Here is a 21,263-nt window from a genome sequence, read left to right as displayed (position 1 = left end):
CTGATGCATTATGTATTTCTAAATACTCCTCATAAATTTCATAAAGTGCTTTCTTCACTTCTTCAATGTTCTTTTCAACATTAGAGTATATGGTTGGGAAACCAAATTCTATTAACTTCATTTTGAATCTCGGATCTAACATTGAAGTTATAACTATAACAAGATGGCATCCCCTCCCTAATATTTGTCAAACTTCTCATTCTCAACCTTTTTTTCTTTGGATTTTTGCATTTTGGTTTCTAACACTGCCATTATCACTTGGAATATGATTTTGAAGAGTTGGTTGCTCATCGCCATCCAGATTTATGGGAGCATATCGCTCCTCATTCTCAACCCCTTTCTTTGGATTTGTTGTAAAGACTGCAACTGATTGAGGTGGTGGATCTAATTAATTTCAAAATAGTTTCTAATTAATTTATTAAGCACAATAAATTGGTAAGGTAATGATTCTCCTTAATTCCTGTTCTTTTTAATTCTTCGAATGGGTCATAAGGACAACCCAAAACAACGTTGTTTAGAAGATGTTGTATTTTAAATTTAAGCTGTATATAAGATTGTTTATTTTACGTTTGTCTTGTGATTATTTTGGTAGACCTGACGTCTTAAACATTTTTTAATGGTAAAGATTTAACCGTTTGAGACCTTATTTCGCAAAAATAGTTTTCTTAAATGATTTTCCATTTTACAAAATTTATTTTAAAACTTGTTTTAAAAGAATACTTCAAATAGCTTATACGATGTGTGTTTCATCTAGGACGCGAAAAAAAAAAGAATTTAATGTGCAACTATTAATCATTAGTAATGGTAAAATAAACAATCTTAAATACATTTTTTTTCATAAAGAGTTACGATCTTGTATACATCTTAAATTTAAAATACATTTTAAAATTTTAAAGTATCAAATAGCTCATACATTTTCATGTAGGAACTTATTGATATTTGTTAACATTTCTATAGAAGTAAGAAACTTAAAGTTAATTAGGTTGGTCCAACTCAATACCTTTTTACTTCTTTATAGTGTTTATTTTCCAGCATAAAAAAAATTCTAATGAAGACAACATAGAGATATTAAAGCACCATCATATATCGACTGCTTAATAGTTTGTTTTTTTTTTTTTGTTTTTGTTTTTTGTTTTTTTTTTTTGAGAAATTCATATAAATATCTAGAATTGGATTTTACTTGAGTTTTCTAAATGACTTATTGTAGGCGTTAAATTAGATCGATGTTGACCGTTAAGTAGCTAGAGTTTTATACTTCTATTAGTTTATAATCTATGTGAATCACTGTTAAAAAATTAATTAAACTTTCATAGTAAAAAAACTCAAAATTATTAATCAATTATTTTAAATAAATTATTAATTAAAAGCTATTTTTTTAGTTATATAAAATTATAATCGTTGATTTAAATAAGTACGTGACCATATAATATGTATTAATTTCTTTTTATTTAATGTTTAATTTAATTTAATATAAATAAAGTGAAAATTTAAATTTTGAAATTTAAAATGGATAATCAATACATCACATTAATTATAAGGCTTAATAAATGACACATGTCAAAAAGTACAATCAACTTATTCTTTTATTAGAATAAACAAGATTATTATTAGAACAAGGATACGAATGGACACAATCTCATGCCCATATTATAATATTTGGTAATCTCCTAAGCAATCGTTAAAACTTAAAAGTAATAAAGGAAGCATATTTTCCATTTAATTATTCCAAATGTTGTTTCTTTCTTTTACGTTGCCTGATTTACAACAAATTGTTAAACTTATGCAAACGTGGTTCGAAAAGTAAGTGGGAGCTTACAGAGATAAATCCATGAGACTCTATTGTTACGCTAATAGAATTACAAACAAAACCCGCATTAACTATGTCTTAGTTTAATATAGAATTATGCTTTTGTAAAAGATATATCAAAAATATTTTAAGCATGAGTTATTACTGAGTTCCAACAACATTTACTAGTTTTGACCTGATGCATACATTTATTCTTTATTAAAAGTTTATAACTATTACCAAAAGTATGAATTTAGCAAACTTTAAAAAACTTGGAAATTTACATATTTTCCAAATATAGAAGGACAATTACTATAACTTCCAACAACTTTCCATTAATAGAAAGTTTATCCTAAGCAGCGTGCGTCTGAACTTTGGTCCTCAAATGGGCCGGAACAAATTCTGTGGGCCCACTGGCCACCGTGTAAAACCACGTGGCATTGGTCTTTGCGTATACGTTAGTTTATGAGACTTTGCTGAGCTGTACTCCAGTTGTCAACCCTCTAGCCAAAGCAGTGGCTCAACCGCTCAAGTCAAGATTTGCACATAATCCGTAAAATATTGTTTCCTGTATTGTTATTCTTGACAAATCAGTTGATAAATTATTATATTATACGTAAAAGAAACATATATTAATTTAATTATAATTTCACAAGACAAGTTGTTTAAAATAACGTCTTTTGCCTCAACTAGCACAAGTTTTATATTCAATTTAAAACTAAATTAAATGACTTTAACTACATAATCATACAATAATTTATAAGTATATAATTATAAACATATTCATTTCAAACATAAACATATATAGTTATGTGATTAGATGATATGATTTAATTATTTGTTAAACGATCCAAACAAAATATATGAAATAAGTAGGTCCGATTTGTGAAAAATTCTGAAATTAATGTTTAATATTTTTCTTTTAGCCAAAAAGTGGTTATTATAATATTCTTTTTGCTCTTGTTAATCATAGTGAAAATAATAGTGAAATTGAAAAGTAGATAAGCATTCTTATTTTAGCATGGCTTAGCGGCTAGTTGTCTTAGCCAAGCCAGGACAGAGCTGGTGAAACTCGGCTTGTGTACGCCAAAATTAAATTTTATATAATTTAATGCGTTTTCTTTTAGCATGAATACAACGTCAATTTGTATCTCCTTCATCATCAACTCCTGTCCATTCTCCTCCCTCTAGTCCTCTTCCTTCTCTCACCACCTGGAAACTTCGATACTTGCTTTCTCAGCGTTCCCGATAAAGCAAGAAGTCGCCGAAGTTCAGTTAACCTCCGGTGTAAAGATGCCGGCAATGTGGAAACTCCGGTGGCTACTTGATATACTGCTATTTGTGTGTTCGGTATCGTTGACGGATGCCCGGGGATCTAGTAACAGAACTAGTAAATGGAATACGTTAAACGGTATAGTATTATTGCAATCACTTCTATGCGATTCTCATTTTCTAACATTGTTCGTGTTTCATTTATTTGATTGCATGTTAAGTTTTATTTTCAGAATTTAATTTCAAATTTTCGAATGTAAAATTGGAGATACATTGTAGTAATGCGTTTCAGTTCTAAGATAGAGATCGAATTTAATAAGGCAACATCAAATCGGTTAAATTTATGGAAATCAGTTGCGAACTTGTGTTCTTCTAAGGGCATTTTTGGATGTGTGCTTCAACTACGAACAGTTTTGAACGTCTAGGTAAAATAATCAAATGGAGGAGGATTGCTTAGATGATTTTACTATTTCTGGTTTTAATCAACTCATTGTACGAAGTAATTATTAGAAGATTAGATGAGTTAGGGTGTGTAATTATAAATTATTGCTGCATCAATCAACACCTAAATGGTCAAATTGACTAAGTTTCGTCATTTGTGCGTATTTTTATTGCATGTTCTTCAACTCTACTTCCCTACCTTTTCAGGAGAACGCCCTTTAGTCATAGCACGTGGTGGGTTTTCAGGAGTATTTCCTGACTCGAGTGTAGATGCTTACGAAATGGCGAAGATGCTTAGTGTTCCCGATGTGATCTTCTGGTGCGATGTGCAGTTAACTAGAGATGCAGCTGGGATCTGCTTTCCGGACCTTGATCTTAATAATGCTTCTACCATTAGCCAAGTCTTTGGTAACAGATCCCAAACATACCCTGTCAATGGAGTACCCACAACAGGATGGTTTCCTGTTGACTTCTCACTCGATGATCTACAAAAAAATGTCTTCTGTAAGTTCAATTTTCACGCTAATTAATACTTCGCGATACCACTGAACTACACAAGATTCCCTTTTTATGTGTCTGATATCTGCAACTTCATGATTTCATGAATAAACTCATGATGATTCCCTTTTGTGCAATGAACAGTAACACAGAACATCTTGTCCCGAACACCATACTATGATGGCTTGTTTCCCATCCTTACTGTAGATGATGTTGCAAATCAGGGAAGATTGTGGTTGAATATCCAGGTGATTATTACTTTGTAAATTAATTTAAAGTGCTAATGGCATACAGGCATAGGCAACAAGTTATGTTTGCTAACCTCTCTTCTGTTTATACTTTTGCAGCATGATGCATTTTTCAGGCAACACAATTTGAGTATGAGAAACTTTGTGATTGATGCTTCTAAAAGAAATCTTGTTAAATACATATCATCACCAGAGGTGGAATTTCTGAAAAGTATCATGACAACATTCAAATCAACCACCACAAAACTAATTTTCAGATTTCTTGAAGTGAACAAGACTGAGCCCTCAACCAATCAAACATATGGTTCACTTTTAAAAAATCTGACATTTATCAAGACATTTGCTTCTGGTGTTTTAGTTCCTAAATCATACATATGGCCTGTGGATAATGACTTCTATTTGCAACCATCTACCTCATTGGTCTTGGATGCCCATAAAGAGGGTTTACAAGTATTTGGTTCAGATTTCATGAATGATGTGCAACTTGCGTATAATTACAGTTATGACCCTGTAGAAGAGTATCTGTATTTTGTCGATAATGGCAGATTCTCTGTGGATGGTGTTCTTTCCGACAACCCAGTGACTCCATCAGCAGCTTTTAGTAAGTTTTGAACCCTTTAAATCTCATGATATGATTCTGCCTTCATATATTGAAAAGGGTTGAATGCAAGAAATAACATTCTATTTTCTACAACCATGCAGGTTGTTTTTCTCATATTGGGAAAAAACATTCTTCAGGAAAGCCTTTAATTATCTCATTTGAAGGAGCAAGTGGGGAGTTTCCAGGGTGTAGTGATTCAGCATACAAAAAAGCTGTTTCAGATGGTGTAGATATAATCGATTGTCCTGTTCAGATGACAAATGATGGAGTAGCTTTTTGTTTAGGTGACATAAACCTTCTTGAAAGGACAACAGTTGCTGAGTCAGATTTTGGTAACCTTTCATCCAGTGCTCCTGAGCTTCAATCTGGAAATGGAATATATACATTCAGCCTCACATGGAGCCAGATCAAGAGCTTAAGACGTAAGTATTGTATTATTCTATTCATCAATAATAGGAAAAGATTCATAAAATGATAAAATCAACATTTATAGTTTTGGTTTTGTCTTTTATATATATGTTTTAGCTGCAATGTTCAACCCATTTGCAAATGAGACATTGTTTCGTAACCCCAAGTTCAAAAATGATGGAAACTTGATGACATTGTCTGAGTTTTTGGACTTTGCAAATAATGCTACTTCTGTATCTGGTGTCCTAATCAACATAAAGGTGTGATTGATTCTCTATTTTCCTCAAAATTTATCTATTTCATTATTTCTAATAACTGACATATTTTTGTTACAAAAACTCCCAGAATGCAGCCTACCTAGCAACAAATCATGGATTAAACGTAACAGATGTTGTGATTGACGTTTTGAATAAATCTAGTTACCAGAACAAAAAGTTATTAATCCAATCTTCTGAGATGAAAGTTCTGAAATTATTCAAGGAAACAAACAAAAACAAAAGGCTTGAGCTTGTTTATGAGGTTAAAGAAAACATCCGTGATGCTGAAAACTCAACCATCTCAGAAATCAGTGATACAGCTAATTCAGTTATCATCGGGAAGCAATCTGTGTACCCTAAATCGAACGGATTTCTTATTAATCAAACTCAAGTTGTGCCAAAGTTTCAAGGGTTTAACCTCTCTGTATATGTCCAAATAATGAGTAATGAGTTTGTATCACAGCCATGGGATGTATTTTCAGACCCTTATGTTGAATTAGCCACATATGTAGAGGGAGCTGGTGTTGATGGTGTTATTACTGGTTTTCCAGCTACCACCTCCAAATATAAAAGTAAGTTTGCTCATTTGATGTTACTTTACTTACTCAGGAATTCATAATCTTTTTTTTTTTTTTGGAAAACTACAGGGAGCAAATGTTTACATTTCAAAGATATCCCAAATTATGCACACTCTATAAAGCCTGGCGAATTGGTCCATCTCATGGCACGTGGGGCAATGCCGCCAGTTGGACCTCCAAATCCGATACTGACCGATGCTGACCTGGCGGATGCCCCTATCACTTCCACAAACAAACCGCATTCGCCTGTTGTCAATGAGTCATCAGCATCACGGAAAGCTTTTATGTGGATAATGCTTCTTTGTTCCATTTCCATATCTTTCTATTGATGTACTAATAAACAAATATTATCACTTCATGTAATCTATAATTAATTTCTTAGTTAAAAGTACAAAATCTAGACACCAAACTCGATATTCAGGTATCTAGACTCTTGAATACAAATAGGGTCTATCTCTACCAACTCTAAATGAATGTTTGTCGTATCAACAACTACTCTACAAGGTACAACTTTTTCTTTGGATATGATACGACAATTTTCATATACACCCTCTTTGGGTGGAAGATTTAACAAGCAGGATTTCGGATACGAATCCAAAATCCTGCTTGTGGTTTTGATGCTGAATGATTGCGAATCATTCAGCATCAATATCAGACGATGGTTGCGACCAAGAAGCTCCGAGACATATCCCATGTCTCCCTCTGAAAGTGCATAACGAACACGTGTAGACGACACCTGTCCTCTTTCTTTCGCATCGTTGAATCCTGTGGCTAATATGCTTTGTTTTTTGTCCATCACGGGGTTTATAATGTATGCCTCTATACCATACTCTTCGCATAATCTTGATAGTTCCGATGCATCACCTGAAGCTCTATAACCAAACCTGTAGTTTTTTCCTATTACGTAAAAAAAATATATAGTTAGTTTAGGAAATATGTGAGAAAATGATGTCACCCTTGAAGAAATGAGGTAAAATTTGTTCTACCTGCCACAACACCACGAACACCAAGCTCTTTGGATAACTTCTCCACAAACTGACGTGGCGTCAAATTGCGAACTTTAGAGAATTCAACTTCAAGCTCTGTGGGGACCACTTCTCCACAACAAGAAGACCAAGATGAAAGCACACGTTTACGGTCACATTTAGCAACCACAGGAGCCCTGTTCAATCACTTCAAATTTTAAACTTTATACCACAACACAATTCATGGTGGGCCCCATTGATTGCACAATACTTGTACTGTATTTGGTGTGCATTTAGACTGAGACTTAGACTGATGTCAATGAGAATAAAAGCTTCGTCCCACACAAAAAGATTCCAAAAAATGGGGAAGGGACTAGCATCTAATCTCATATGTGCAAAAAAAAAAAAAAAAAAAAAGACATAAATACCCTTCGCATCATATACCTAGGTTCCCAGCCAAGAACTTCAGCCATTCCAGTAAATGATAGAAGGAATGGAGTGCCTGCCTTTGATGCTTGGATAGCAAGCTCGCGATGACCTATGTGTAGTGCATCAAACTTTCCCAATGCTACTATGCCTCCTACAATACAATATTAAATTCTTTAAAATAAACAAAACATAACATAGTGTAATGCAATGTAATTATCTGAGGTTTTTTGTTGTTTATATGGTATAAGACGAAATGAAGATGTGACAGTGGGTCAAATTACTAGAAATGTGAAATAAAGGAATACCTGCCACGGAAGATAGTTGTTTGGAGTGAGGGGTGTTTTCGTCTTCCTGTTGACTTTTTGCACACGTAAAGAGATAGATTAACAATAAATAAAAACCCAAAAAAATTCAAGTCTTTAAATACTAGAGGACAATTTCAATTAATTTAAATGAAACTTGGTCAAATAAAATTTTGGGTTATATTTCAACGATAAAAAGTCATACAGCCAACATTTTACAATATAGCTAAAAATAAACAGGTTAAGCAGGTTAAACATTGTCCAAAGCTTATAAATGAGAAATTTTCAATACATTAATATAAAAATTCAAGAAAAGGGATTAAAAAAGAGTTGCATAAAATATATACCTTGTTGCCTGCATATCTGAAGAAGATAAAGAGATAACCCGTCTTGAAGCCCCTTGCACAGTAACTGGTAACCTAATACCCCTGCACAAATACACCAAATTATATTCCCAAAATACCCTTAGAGGCTTAGACTTAGTTTAACAAACCAATAATCCCAATTTCAAGCTCATACAAATTAAAACTTACCCGTTCAGATGGACAAACAACTTCTGATTCGTGAGCATTGTTTGTTTCAATGCTCCAACAAATATTAGACCAATTGTGCTACAATAAACTTGAAATATCTACTGCAAATGTGTTCACCAACACAAAGGCCATGAAAGCTGTTTTAATGCACAAAAGGCTATTACATTAGTAGCCAAACATCTAAAATACTCACAAAAATTTCCAAGATATCTTTTCATCGTGAAAATAATGTGTAAAGATGTATATTTTCATTGGGGAATTTCATCCAACACTTGGAGTTCATAAAATACAGAGGGGTGTCAAATCCTCATATCAGACTCAAAATTGGGGTGAAATAATTCGACTTACTGTTGGTGTTCATGATTTAAAAAAATCATCAAACAAGGATTCACATTAGGCCACGGATTCCATAGAACTCTACGAAGCTCAACACATAAATCAAGTGTTCGATTAACATATAAATCGATTAAGTGTTAAGCAACTACTAATTAAATTTGTTCAACAACCCCCTAACTAACAATTACTGCCCGTAACTAAAGAAACAAACTTTATATTAAGCAATGCTGAAATTTGTCTAGATAGAAGAGGGATGAGATTAATAATGGGTGCGATGAATACGAAGTACTACAGACATCACGAGGGAAAGAACCCAGCTGTGTCTTAACCCTAAGTAAGAACAAAAGAAGAATACTCACCGGAAAAAAGTGGTGGTGGTGGTCGGCGATGGGTTTCCTCCGATTTGGTTCCGCGAGTTCTGGTATGCGACTATGGGCGAAACGAATGACTGCATACATAAAAGTTTGTATCATCAACAACCTCATAGTCTGCTATCTTCTTAGGGTGATTTACATAAACAGTCTATTGACTTTTCTTTTCTTTTCATTTTCGCCCCTTAAAAATCAACTTTATTACTTTTATTCCCTTGTAAAAAAAATTAACAACTTGGTTAAAAACTTGTAGGTTAACACTCTAATTTTTGAAGGGCATGATGGTCCTTAACAAGAAGCTCGCTTTCAATTTTTTTATGTACTCATGTTTTTTACTCGATTTAACAATGTTTTATCTCATTTTCTTTACTAAGCCTAAACATATAGACGTAAAAAAAATAATAAGAAACATATGATTGTGTGTAGTACAACGATAAAAGAAGGTATGGATAAATTGTTTAAAGTATTAGGGAACAATGTATGTACTTAAATGGATTTGTTACTTTGCATCAACTTCAACTGTTTTTTCTTAGAAAAACTGATAAACCTCAGCAAAGCAAGTACAGGAGATGTGCTTTCTATGAACATTAAAACTAAAACAAGTGGGGTTATATAGATGTGTAGCCAAATGACTTATAACGATTTAGGTGGTAGGTTCTTATTTGATTGTTTGTGTGTTGTAACAAATTAAATTATACGGTGGTGTCATATGTGAGTATATTGGCTTCATAAGAGTTCTACATTACAATTCTTGTGTAAATCGACTTGCTTTACCTAATGTAAGATTGAAACAAATGAAGGAATGTGATTTAGAGAAGCAAGGTCTCGATCATTTTGTTGAGATGCTTAAAGATGCTATGGTGACAATGGACTATTAGCAACGACACAACGGGTTCCTCCCACCGCTTATTGTGGCTCCCTGATATCACGAGTTTTGAGGAAGAGGGATCGCCTTTGGCGAGATACTAAACAACACTTTTTAGAATTGCATCACACACCTTTTTCATGGTCAACCCTTGATTGAAACCCCCACAGTTTAAACTTGAGACTTCCCCTATTTGGTGCCCCAAGTGGTACCCGGTGAAACATAATTAGGAAGATGCGACTATTTCAACCTAATTATAAGCAATAAGTGAATCTTGTTATACTTTATAGATAGAACTAAGAACTATACTAAGACTCAAAACAAGTCAAATTGGGTCGAACAAGACAAACAAATCGAAAATTAAAAAAAAAATGTATTCAAATCCATAAAAATTCACATTTTAATTTATTATAAAGAAATTATTGTTATCATAATAATATAACTTTTATAACCATATTTAAAATACTAGTCATTTTTTGAAGTAAAAAACTAGAAACTACCTTTTTCCCCGATTCAAATCCAGAAGCATCATCAACAAATGAATCAAATTTCTTATTTGCTGATATAAATCACCCAAATTTTACCAAACATAACAACAAATACTTGGTTGATTTTAAACATACATTTTTGTTGAATAAACGTAGTCACCCAAATTTTACCAAACATAACAACAGATACTTGGTTGATTTTAAACATACATTTGTGTTGAATAAACGTAGGCCTGACAATCGTGTCGTGTTCGGGTTGGCGTGTATGTCAACCCGAACACAACCCATTTAAATATACAGGCAGGGGCGGCTCAACCATTTTAGGGGCTCTAAGAAAACAAAAAATTTGGGGCCCTTCATGTATCCAAATAGATTTGAACTTAAGACCCTTGGTTTGCTAAACCACCACTTCACCGCTAGACCAAGTTCAAACTTGTCTCTTAACCCAAGAAATACGTATATATATAAATATAATTAACATAATAAGTTTTAAAATTGGAGGCCCTTTAGAATTTGGGGCCCTAATCCCTTGCTTAGTTTTCTAAAGCATAGAGCCGGCCTTGTATACAGGTCACGGGTTGGCGGGTTTGGAACATAAACTCATATATGACCCGCCAACCCATTTATTTATACGGGTTCATAGGTTTGCGGGTTCGTGTGTCAGATTTGGGTTCGTGGGTCCGAATTTTAGACATTTAAGTCTTAAACATCCAAATGAAAATTAAAAAATTATAGAAACATGTTAGAGACTTAGCCTTATAGGTTACGACTTACGAGCTTACACCATCCACCACGAGTCAAAATGTCAAAACAGTCAAATGGTCTATGAATCAATGGTTATATTATATAATACTTATTAAATATTAATACTTGAAACATAAATACATTTAAAAATAAAATAATTTTTTTATTAAGAATATAAACGGGTTGGCGGGTCAACCCGTTTATTTTTTTAGAAACTCATATATGACCCGTTTAATAAACGTGTTGGCGGGTCATATATGAGTTTATGTTCCAAACCCACGGATTTGAGACAAATCCACGATATTTTCCATGTATCGCAATTGAGGAAGTATATAGCCGATGAGTCGGCAGTGGTTCCATTAGGAGACATTCAGGTGGATGCAAGCCTGAATTACACCGGGAGGCCAGTGGTCATCAGAGAACGGAAGATCGAGGTTCGGAGGAATAAGGAGATACCTCTGGTGTTAGTTCAGTGGCAGCACCGGAGGGGATCGGAAATGAACTGTGATCTGGAACGTGATATGTGGGAGCAGCATCCGGGGCTATTTTTCAGAGTGAGACTTCGAGGGCGAAGTCTAGTTCTAGTGGGGGAGAGTTGTAACAGCCCGAAATTTCAAATATTGATATAATTATGATTTGGGGGTGTTTTAAGAGGGGACTCGGCGAGTTGGAGCCTAGACTCGCCGAGTAGGATCGCAGACTTGGTTGCGGGATCGCGACTGGACTCGACGAGTCCAGATATGGACTCGGCGAGTCGACGCTGTTCAGCGGAAACCCTAGCCGTTTGGTTTTGGAACGTATATAAGGCACTTATAGGCCGTCATTGTCCGTTTTTAGTCGACTGGGAAGAACCCTAAACGGCGGTGGGCATCTAGAGCAAGATTAAAGGGTATTATGGCTTTGAAGAAATTGTTGTGCAAGGAGGAGAAGAGTTTTGGCTAAAGGAACAGCAAGGGATTCGAGTTCTACGGTTTGGGGACACAGAGAGTGCGTTATTCAGGTATTATCTCGGATTCTTCTGTGTTGTTGATGTGTGCATGGAATTAGGGTTTATGGAACCCATTTGGTGATTAGATGAATTAGTACATTGTTACCCAAACGACTATAACCCTGTATTAGGACCTTTAGAGGTCCAGAAGGTCCCATGCTTGTGTATTTCGGGACAAAACTTATCTCAGGAAGCAGTTTGATCGACTGCATGGCATGGACTCGCCGAGTCCGATGAACAGACTCGGCGAGTAGATTGGAGATTGACTGGGACTCGTCGAGTTGTTCTTCAGACTCGGCGAGTTGAGTCGGGGTGGCACCGCGATTCTTCCAGGAGGAACTCGTCGAGTAAAAGGGGGATACTCGACGTGTAGAAAGGGTGTCTTAAGGAATCGGTGAGTTAAGGGCGAGTGGACTCAGAGTCGTTGAACTCGGCGAGTCTTGGGGTGACTCGGCGAGTTAGGTCGCGGGTTGAGTGAAGTTCTGAGTATGGGGACTCGGCGAGTCATAGGGTTGACTCGGCGAGTAGGGTCAATCAGGGGTTGACTTTGACCTTGTCTTTGACCAAGGATTTACCAGTGGTTCCAGGGGTATTTTGGTAATTGTTGTTATTGTTTGAGTTCAGTGCATTGGTGACTGTCCAGAGGTGGAGATCGTATCAGTGATCGGAGCAACTTGAGCTATTTGTTCAGTCGGCAGTTTCGAGGTGAGTTATCCTCACTATATCGCTAGGGTTTATGGCACCAAGGCCGACCCTTTTTACCGGATGGAAATCCGGATAGTTGTCATTATATGTTACAGGCCGGAAGGCATTACTATGTGGACCGGAAGGTCATGGCCTGTAAAGGCGTATGTATGCATTTAGTATGTTGACTGATTCATAGGGTAATGTTATGATAGTGACTGGCTAGACCGGTATCTTGTTAGAGTAATGCTATGATATTTGATCTGTTGATCGATTGTTGTCTATGAATTGTTATATGATTGTTTGTTATTTTATATATGCATTTTATGCTTATGGGCCGGAAGGCAATATGTTATGGGCCGGAAGGCGATTATGTTGTGTGATGGACCGGAAGGTCGGCGTGGGTAGGACCGGAAGGTTTACCCAGCAGGGACGGAAGTCCCCTGAGACACATGGACCGGAAGGTCAGGGCCTGGAAAGGCGTATATGTGGTTGGTATTTTGGGGGTATCTCACTAAGCTTTCGGGCTTACAGTTGTGGTTTTATGTTTCAGGTTCTCAAGAGTCTGTGGTAAGGCAAAGGCGTGATCGTACCGTTCCTCGCATTGGTGTTTTATGATACGAACCTGGGAAAATACTTTGTTAAATAATGTATTGAAAACCTTTTTGTAACAACGTTATTAAAATGAGTGGTTTTTGAAAAGTTTTAATTATTTCGAAATTTTGGACGTTACAATGTTTAAAGAGTTCGACCATAACCAGATATGTTTAATTATCACGCTGGGTCATGTCAACCCGATTTTCATGTCGAGTTCGTGTTGGTTTTCATGGTTAGACCTTGAAATGTGTTGTGTAATGTGAGGTTGAAATTTAAAACACTAAATATGTTGAAAGAGTAGGAGTTTGATTGGTAGGAAAGGAAAAATATAACTAATTAAGGAGACGAAATGGTTAGATTCATAGTAAGTGTGAGTTAAAGAGGCATAGGGGCAAGATCATGAGGAGAAGAGAGTGGTCGAAATGATTGTATACATTGGAGAGAAGAGAAAAAACTGAAAATGAAGTCTTAACATAGGTAGTTAAATTGTTTCCACATTACAAAATGACTTAACCCATAATTTATCTTTTACATATAGTTTTGGTTTTGAATCTTTCTAGTTTATCAAAAGAATTCAAAAAACTTACAAACAAATAAATGAATTATTTTCGAGTTAAAATTCTCAACTTTAACCTTACCTGTTTAATCAAACTCGTTTACTTTGTGTCGAGCTTATATCGAATTAACGTGCCGTGTCAATATTTGTCACCTCTACGTACATAGGTGAATTCGTCAATTAAACATTAAATGTTTTTATTTAAACTCATCGCTCAACTTGCTTATTTTATCCCATTAATATATTTGAGTGACTAACAAGTAACAACCATGAAGATAGAGTATGAATCATTTTGTACAAAAAGTTCCACTCAAAAGCAAAATGTTAAAAGAAACTCTGAACACATACAAAATGAACTTTGAGAATAGCTGGAGGACTATTTGTAAAATTTTTCATTTTTACATTTAGCGATTTGATCTCTTCCGAAAGCCCTCTCACGACCAAAGACAGAATTACAAGAAACATTGGTAGTGGGTATGTCGATTTCATCTCTTCCCTTTCAATCTGCATACACATGTGCATAGATCTTCATCTAAATATATGCTTCACCTGATTTCATTAAATAACATCTTTATACGATGGGTGTCGAAGGAAATTGCACGTTACATGTTCGACGAAATGCCAGTTAGGTATTCATTTTAGCATACATTGATTGTGATCGAAATTACATCGTAACCAAAGGCGTTTGGCTCAGTTATGGAAATAGAGCTTTTGAATCCTTTCATATTGTCTTTCCATGTGCATAAGTGTCTTCAATTTCATCAGTATATCGACATATTGTAATTGCAAGTCCTTGAAGCCGTATTATTAGGTTATTCCCCAGCTTCCAATAAATGAGCTACATTGTAAATTTGTAGTGGTTAATTTCAAATGCAACTTACAGATTGTACATATATGTTAGTTAATCTGTGTTGTTTTTTTTTAAACAGTGTGCATAATAAAAGGCCATATGGTGTTGTGCTTTCCCTCAACGCCTAATAAGCTGTGGATGACTGTGGGTTTGTTTCTTGGTGGTTCATCTCTTTTTGGCGTTGGTTTGTATCTTTCTTATGTCCATATTGCCCCTCAACAAGCTCGAATAAAAGCCCGAAATGATTATGTAAGAGATAGGTTGAAAAAGAAATACGGGTATGACAAATTCACCACCCAGCCAAACAAAGACTAATTTCACTTCATGTCAAAGGAAATGGAATAGGAAGCATGAAAATGACCAAAATACCCTTTCTTTAATTTTGTATGGAACTTGTTGTGTTTAGTATCAATTTACAGGTCGTATCAAAATTGTGCCTTTGATATGAGTACCACATTCTTAAGCACACACCATTGGATTTTGCATTGTTGGATGGAATGGAATGAACTAACAAATGAATGGAATGGCTAAGATAATTGAATAAGCAAAAGATAATGGAATGAGTCATTCCATTCTATGATCATATTTGGTGTTGGCTTGTATGAATGGAATGAATTTTCATATGAATACTTTGTATGGTATATTGGTATGTAAATACAAGTTATAATTTTAATACCATTAAATATATTATTTGATTATAGTTTTATAATTTATTATTTACAAAATTAGAAAAATTAAACATAATAAAAGCTTATGAAAACCAACCGACATTATGATAAAAACAATAAGCTTTAGTTATGCTTAAAAAATAAGTTGTAGTTTAATTAAATGAGGGTTGATGTTTTATAAGGATAATGAATTTTACCCTATGCATTAAGTTAATCATTTTTTTGTATGATGTCACTATTAAACTTTTCTACACCGATCAAAAAATCAATGTTTTAAAATCAGTTTTCTAGTTAAACCAGATTGGTGATCGGTTCCCGGTTCGACTGTCGGTAAACTGTCATATCTATGAATTTAATGTATTTTTTATTTTCCGGCATATATATATATATATATATATATATATATATATATATATATATATATATATATATATATATATATATATATATATATATATATATATATATATATATATATATATATATATATATATATATATATATATATATATATATTTCATGTATTTTTTATTTTCCAAGAATTTGACGTTTATAAGTTCAAAAATTAAAACACATAAAACTAGTAGATCAATCCAATACATTAAAAACCACATGACCATAAATGTTATATCAACCCGAATACATAAAAAGAGACGAAGGATAATACCAAAACAAAATAGAGTTTTAGATGAATACAAATCTATCAAGATCAAACCAAATCATGGTATTGGTATTGAGACATTGGAGTGTTAAATGCATCAATCTTATAATCACTCCGGTGCAATTTACTATCAACTTCATCCTCATAAAAAATAGTCGCTTTCTCATCAAACCTGGTTCAATGTAATCGGTTGAATCAGGTTTTTGTAAGAATCGGCCGTTCTGTTCCGGTCCATAAATAGACTTAAATTTGTGTTAGTTGAACCGCTCTCTTCCCCAGGCTTACGGTCCAACTGATTTGACCCGATTTTTAAAACATTGCAAAAAACATCATTATGACCGACTGTTATAGGTTTAGTCGATCTTTGGTATCCCTACAAGCGCTAGTATGACCGTTATTGTAGGTTTAGCTAGTTTCCGGTGTCCTCGATAGGTCAAACTTTGGTCGTCTTCTGTGGCCAGCATGATTTCTCCAGCAACCCTATTATTCACAAACACATGTGTGGGTGTGTGTGTTTATGGAACACACACCCTTGAATTTTTCTTGGGTTTTACACATGAACACACACACCCTTGAGTTTTCTTTGGTTTTACACATGAACACATGCTTGATTTCTTGGTTTTACATATAAACGCACTCAATTTTTTCTGAGTTACTTCTTTGGTTTTAAACATAACACACTCTAGGTTTTACATATGAACACACACTCAATGAACCAAGATGAAGATGAACGCATGCATATATCTGAAAACATTAAACCAAATGTTCAGGAACTCAAGATCTCTGATTCGAGATGTGTGTTCTTCAAGGATTTTGCAAATTGATTTTGATCATAAACACACATACACACAATACAGACTTTTAGGATGTGTTCTTCAACCCATATAAACACAAAATAAAGCTCATCGCCCTTAGAACTCATTAAATACCATTTGCAACTTCTTTTTCAATAACATGCATCTTTTCATTATTTAAAGCGCTTAGAACTTACAGTGACATGCAGTTTTTAGTGACGTAAAGCGCTTTATATGTTAAGCACTTAAGTTGAACATCTCTAATTGGTTGACTTAATGGATTAGACAAAATAAAACAGACAAATACATCAAAACATTGATAGTATCTATTTCATCTCTTTTGTATTTTTTTTAACTTAAATACTTTTTTTAGTAGGAAAAAACCCATCAACAAGGGACCATATAACCCATTTTAATAGAATAGCTCAAAAAAAAATTTAGTAAAAACCTCCTACCGACTCGTCCAAAAGGCTTACCAAATTAAATTTCTTTGTTTTATGCTTAATTTTGCATAATAATATAGAATAATTACGTGTTTGAATCAATAGTTGTAGTACTACTGGTATCGATAAGAAGTAGAGTAAACCTTACATAGACTTAACATTCAAAAACAACATTTTAAAACGTCAAAATTTCAGTTTCAAGGCTTTCACAGGGTAAAAAAAGAAAGATAAAATCTATTAAAACTCAAACTGAATAAAAATAAGCATATTAAAAACAATTTAAGCAGCACCCTTTCCTTTCTTCTTCTGGAGTTTCTTCATGTAAAACTCAAGCTCTTTTCCCTCCAAAATATATCTACAGACATACAAATTACCAATCATCAATTTCGCAAACATTTTTATTTTAAGAAAAAAAATAATAGAAAAAACATACCCATCAGCACGACCACATTGGCCAGGGCGTGATGAAACGGCAGCCAATAAACGACCACTTGAAAATTGCTCTTCAACATGTGGGTCCAGTTTGCGTTCCTCTTGACGCTTCTCTATCTTCCTAGCAACATGATTGCTCTTTTTTGTCTCCTCAGTAGCACCTTCTACTTCCTACAATTAAATCAAAATCACTAAATCTCAAAACCACAATACAAGTAAATATAAAAAATAAAATGAAAAGAAAATAATACCTCTCCATCTTTCTTAGCAGCAGAAGCAGCTGGAGCTTTCTTCTTTCGACCAATGTCAACTCCATAGTGCTGAAGGTACCATTGTTTGAAAGGTGCAGCATCAACTTGAACAATAGCACTCTTCACTAGTGTTTGTGTCCTCACCAATTCATTGTTTGATGCATTGTAAACCACATCCAAGATACGTGTCTTTCTTGTTACAGCTTCACTTCCCCATGAGTAGTTTCCTGTATCTAACCTCAATGCTCGCCACTTCACATTTCCACCACGAACTCTCACCCTTCTAACTGTCTTGTTGCTCGATATTTTAGTGTTTGCAGGCTGTCTTCCAAGCTCATACCTTTAAGAGAAACAACAAGTGTTAAAAAAATCTAAATAGAGTTTGATTTGATGGATGTTAATGAATTTGAATCATAACAGAATGTTTGAAATAAGAAGGATGTATATAAATACTGATAAAAATAAGATTACGAGATAGCATGTGTTGATCGGAAATCAGTTTCGTATTCAAGCGCAAATCGCTTTCCTCAATTCATTGATCCATAGTGTTCGACTTGAATGATAAAATCAATACAAGTTATCATCACAAACTCACAAACTCACAATCACATTATCAGGATCGAAATCAGTAAGCACAAACGAATAAAGAGAGAAATAAAAAGCAAACAGTATCGTGTCTACAGCGAACAGGACCGATGTTTCTAGTATATAACTTGTCTAGAATAGGATAATCATAACATAACTATACAGAAAATATAGACGGCATATGTTAATTTAGAGGAAAACTTACTTTCGCTTCTTTCTCCAGGCCTTCTTCTTGCCACCAGTGGCACGTCTCTTGTGCATCGAATCACGAGAGATACCTGAAACAGTAGAGAAACATCATCAGAATGTTCGTAATCATGATAGCACGAAGATGGAGATTACAAAGCAGTGTATCAAATCCGACGTATGAATTTGAGTTGGCCATTGGCAAAACTTACCCATGTTTGCAGATCAGAAGGATCCTCCTGCGCCTCTGAAGTCGAACTCTTGGGTGACAAAGAGAAAGTTTAGGGTTTCGCAGGGCAATGGCTTAAAAGGGTGAGGCTGATTACTTCTATTCGTATCTACTCAAAACCCTAGTGGCCTCGGTGAAATGTGGAGGCCCAATCACTTGGCCCAAACAAATTTTCTCGGCCCATGGATATTTTTTCATGAAATATTGTAGCAATCAACTATTCTGTTCGCTAAATCATAAGTAAATAAAAAAGGGTTATATTTTATATATATACCATAAAGAAATTGAACTGTAAAATATTATATTTTCATCAGTTAACTATTATACTCTTATTATAATGTTATCTGTATAAAATTTTCTTTCTTTTTTTCATTACATGTGGATAATTCATATATCAATATCAATGCCTCGATTATCCATGTAAATTTGTCATTCTTTTAGAGCATTCGGTGTGAGCAATAAGGTGCAACACCAAGTTGTGTCACCTTACATGTCACATAAGCAAGTGGTGTTATAACACATCAAGTGGGGAAATGGGCAACAAGATATAACACCAACTTTTTGAAAATAAATATGTTTTTTTTTCCGAAATTGGGTTTTTTTTACTTTTTCATTTATTTTCTTTCTTTTTTTTCTTTTTCGTTTTTTTCGTTTTTGCATTTTTTTTAATCACTAACATGAATATATTTTTTATAAAAAGTAACATTAAAAAAAAAAAAGACATAATATTTAAAATCTAAAATTACGATTACAATTAAAAAAAATAATTTTAAACCTAATATTATAACTAAAATATCATTCAGATTACTACTAAAACCATAGTTGTCAAAATCGCGATCCTGATCGTAGGATCGTGCGATCCTACGATCCTACATATGAAAAACGATCTAGATCGTAAAATGATCGTATTTGAGGTAGGATCGTAGGATCGAGATCCGATCCGATCCTACCTTCCTTTGATTTTTTTTTTTTTTTTTTTTTTTTTTGCAAATGGAATTTTTTTACCACTTTATATCTTTTACCATTTACCAATCTACCATTTATCATTTTTTATTGTGACTTATGACTAATATTTTGAAGTTTTTATAACTTTTGAACGAAAAATTAAATGTTTGAAATATTTTTCATTATTAAATATTATAAATTAAAATTATATTCTATTTTGTGGGATCTTAAGATCTCGATCCCGATCTTGCAAACCAAAAAACGATCCTAGGTAGGATCCTGATCTTGACGCCCTTGACTAAAACCACATAACAATCATAATTAACCCAAATATTTCTTCTTAATTTGTTCCTTCGTCGCTTGTAGCAACCCTAGATCAGCAGGCGCTAAACTCTCCTCGCTTGTCCGAAGAATTGACAACTGATATGTCATTAGTTCCCTCTCTTTTTGCTCCTGCTTCTCCCGTGCCTGCCTTTCCAGGAACTCCAAATGACGACGTTTCAAGTCATTTTTTCTTTTATTAATAAATCGTGCTCGTCGAATTTCGCTCTCATTTCCGCCGTATCTTTTGCTCTCGTCTCCACCTCCTTCGCATGTCTTGCAGCGCGCCTCGCTTTGTCGCGTCCGGGCGGTCGTCGTGGTGGGGATATCTCTTGGATATCATCGGGGATCTCATCGTCATCGGTGTTTAGGTCGATGTTAGTCCGTGCGTCCGACACGTCGACCGAGCTAGAATTGCGAGACCTTTTGGATTGAACCTCTGACGATGTAGGCGTTTTATTCCACTTTGGATCCGCTCGCAACAATTCCCATGATTTTTCAAAGTCGAAAACATTACCCATTTCAACCCGATATTGTTCCTTAGCAGATTTGAACAAATCGAAGTCGTTGGTTCCGCTTTGTTGTTGCGCCTCAAGCCGGTTGTAAATATCGTTGAATTTGCTGCACCGCTTAGTTATCATACCCCATTTGCTGCTCAACATGTCATTGTTGTGATACAAATTTTTCTTTAAAATAGCGTGAAACTTGTCGAGCACCGCCCCCTAATAAGCTCCTTTTTTCATTCCATTTCCGCGAAGTTCGTTTTTTGAAGTAGCACACCAAGCCGCCGTCAAAGCGTATTCCTCCTCCGGTGTCCACCATTGTTGAACGTCTGCATTTTCTGTTTCTACCGCTATTGATTTCCCTTTTGATTTTCCTTTCCCTTTCCCTTTCTTGTTCCTACTACCTTCCGCTTCCGCTTCACCCGATTGTTGTGTTGTAGGCAATGGT

General features: G+C 34.7%; 4 protein-coding genes and 1 long non-coding RNA gene across 6 annotated transcripts; 2 read left to right on the top strand and 3 right to left on the bottom strand.

Moving 5' to 3' along the window:
• The first annotated feature begins 2,936 nt into the window (after positions 1-2,936).
• On the top strand, positions 2,937-6,498 carry LOC111888137 (glycerophosphodiester phosphodiesterase GDPDL3). Its single transcript, XM_023884268.2, has 8 exons — positions 2,937-3,197; positions 3,707-4,003; positions 4,142-4,245; positions 4,345-4,846; positions 4,948-5,268; positions 5,372-5,514; positions 5,600-6,083; positions 6,159-6,498. Exons 1-8 carry the CDS (start codon positions 3,080-3,082, stop codon positions 6,416-6,418), a joined length of 2,229 nt encoding a protein of 742 aa, XP_023740036.1. The 5' UTR covers positions 2,937-3,079; the 3' UTR covers positions 6,419-6,498.
• Positions 6,437-9,141, bottom strand: LOC111888138 (FAD synthetase 2, chloroplastic). The gene is made up of 7 exons (XM_023884269.2): positions 9,014-9,141; positions 8,319-8,455; positions 8,133-8,213; positions 7,789-7,841; positions 7,499-7,634; positions 7,076-7,251; positions 6,437-6,986 (listed from the first exon to the last, which is right to left on the bottom strand). The coding sequence occupies exons 2-7, from the start codon at positions 8,354-8,356 to the stop codon at positions 6,487-6,489; spliced, it is 984 nt and encodes a 327-aa protein (XP_023740037.1). The 5' UTR covers positions 8,357-8,455; positions 9,014-9,141; the 3' UTR covers positions 6,437-6,486.
• A 5,005-nt stretch (positions 9,142-14,146) lies between these two features.
• Positions 14,147-15,495, top strand: LOC128128408 (uncharacterized). Of its 2 annotated transcripts, none has more exons than XR_008226320.1 (2): positions 14,147-14,421; positions 14,877-15,495. It is a non-coding gene; the product is annotated as an uncharacterized LOC128128408 (long non-coding RNA). The 2 variants fall into 2 exon arrangements; XR_008226321.1 differs by having other exon boundaries at positions 14,147-14,758.
• A 2,001-nt stretch (positions 15,496-17,496) lies between these two features.
• Positions 17,497-19,176, bottom strand: LOC111888125 (40S ribosomal protein S8). The gene is made up of 5 exons (XM_023884254.3): positions 19,030-19,176; positions 18,837-18,909; positions 18,047-18,386; positions 17,797-17,966; positions 17,497-17,718 (listed from the first exon to the last, which is right to left on the bottom strand). Exons 1-5 carry the CDS (start codon positions 19,031-19,033, stop codon positions 17,643-17,645), a joined length of 663 nt encoding a protein of 220 aa, XP_023740022.1. The 5' UTR covers positions 19,034-19,176; the 3' UTR covers positions 17,497-17,642.
• A 1,315-nt stretch (positions 19,177-20,491) lies between these two features.
• LOC111888141 (uncharacterized) lies at positions 20,492-20,974 on the bottom strand. The gene has a single exon (XM_023884271.2). It carries the CDS (start codon positions 20,972-20,974, stop codon positions 20,492-20,494), a length of 483 nt encoding a protein of 160 aa, XP_023740039.2.
• Between the last annotated feature and the right edge of the window lie 289 nt (positions 20,975-21,263).

The sequence above is a fragment of the Lactuca sativa genome, chromosome 9 (genome assembly GCF_002870075.4).
Source record: "Lactuca sativa cultivar Salinas chromosome 9, Lsat_Salinas_v11, whole genome shotgun sequence".
NCBI lineage: Eukaryota > Viridiplantae > Streptophyta > Magnoliopsida > Asterales > Asteraceae > Lactuca > Lactuca sativa.
This window is presented reverse-complemented; position numbering and strand designations above follow the sequence as displayed.

What these genes read in the sequence shown, in the direction of transcription:
- LOC111888137 (XM_023884268.2), top strand. Translation starts at nt 3,080, where the DNA reads ATGCCGGCAATGTGGAAACTCCGGTGGCTACTTGATATACTGCTATTT. An exon ending in TAAATGGAATACGTTAAACG is followed by an intron (nt 3,198 to 3,706) that starts GTATAGTATTAT and finishes CTACCTTTTCAG; the next exon opens with GAGAACGCCCTTTAGTCATA. An exon ending in GATTGTGGTTGAATATCCAG is followed by an intron (nt 4,246 to 4,344) that starts GTGATTATTACT and finishes ATACTTTTGCAG; the next exon opens with CATGATGCATTTTTCAGGCA.
- LOC111888141 (XM_023884271.2), bottom strand. Translation starts at nt 20,974, where the DNA reads ATGTTGAGCAGCAAATGGGGTATGATAACTAAGCGGTGCAGCAAATTC.
- LOC111888138 (XM_023884269.2), bottom strand. Translation starts at nt 8,356, where the DNA reads ATGCTCACGAATCAGAAGTTGTTTGTCCATCTGAACGG. An exon ending in TTGTTTGTCCATCTGAACGG is followed by an intron (nt 8,214 to 8,318) that starts GTAAGTTTTAAT and finishes GTATTTGTGCAG; the next exon opens with GGGTATTAGGTTACCAGTTA. An exon ending in TCAGATATGCAGGCAACAAG is followed by an intron (nt 7,842 to 8,132) that starts GTATATATTTTA and finishes GTGTGCAAAAAG; the next exon opens with TCAACAGGAAGACGAAAACA.
- LOC111888125 (XM_023884254.3), bottom strand. An exon ending in CTGCTAAGAAAGATGGAGAG is followed by an intron (nt 17,967 to 18,046) that starts GTATTATTTTCT and finishes ATTTAATTGTAG; the next exon opens with GAAGTAGAAGGTGCTACTGA. An exon ending in CAATGTGGTCGTGCTGATGG is followed by an intron (nt 17,719 to 17,796) that starts GTATGTTTTTTC and finishes GTATGTCTGTAG; the next exon opens with ATATATTTTGGAGGGAAAAG.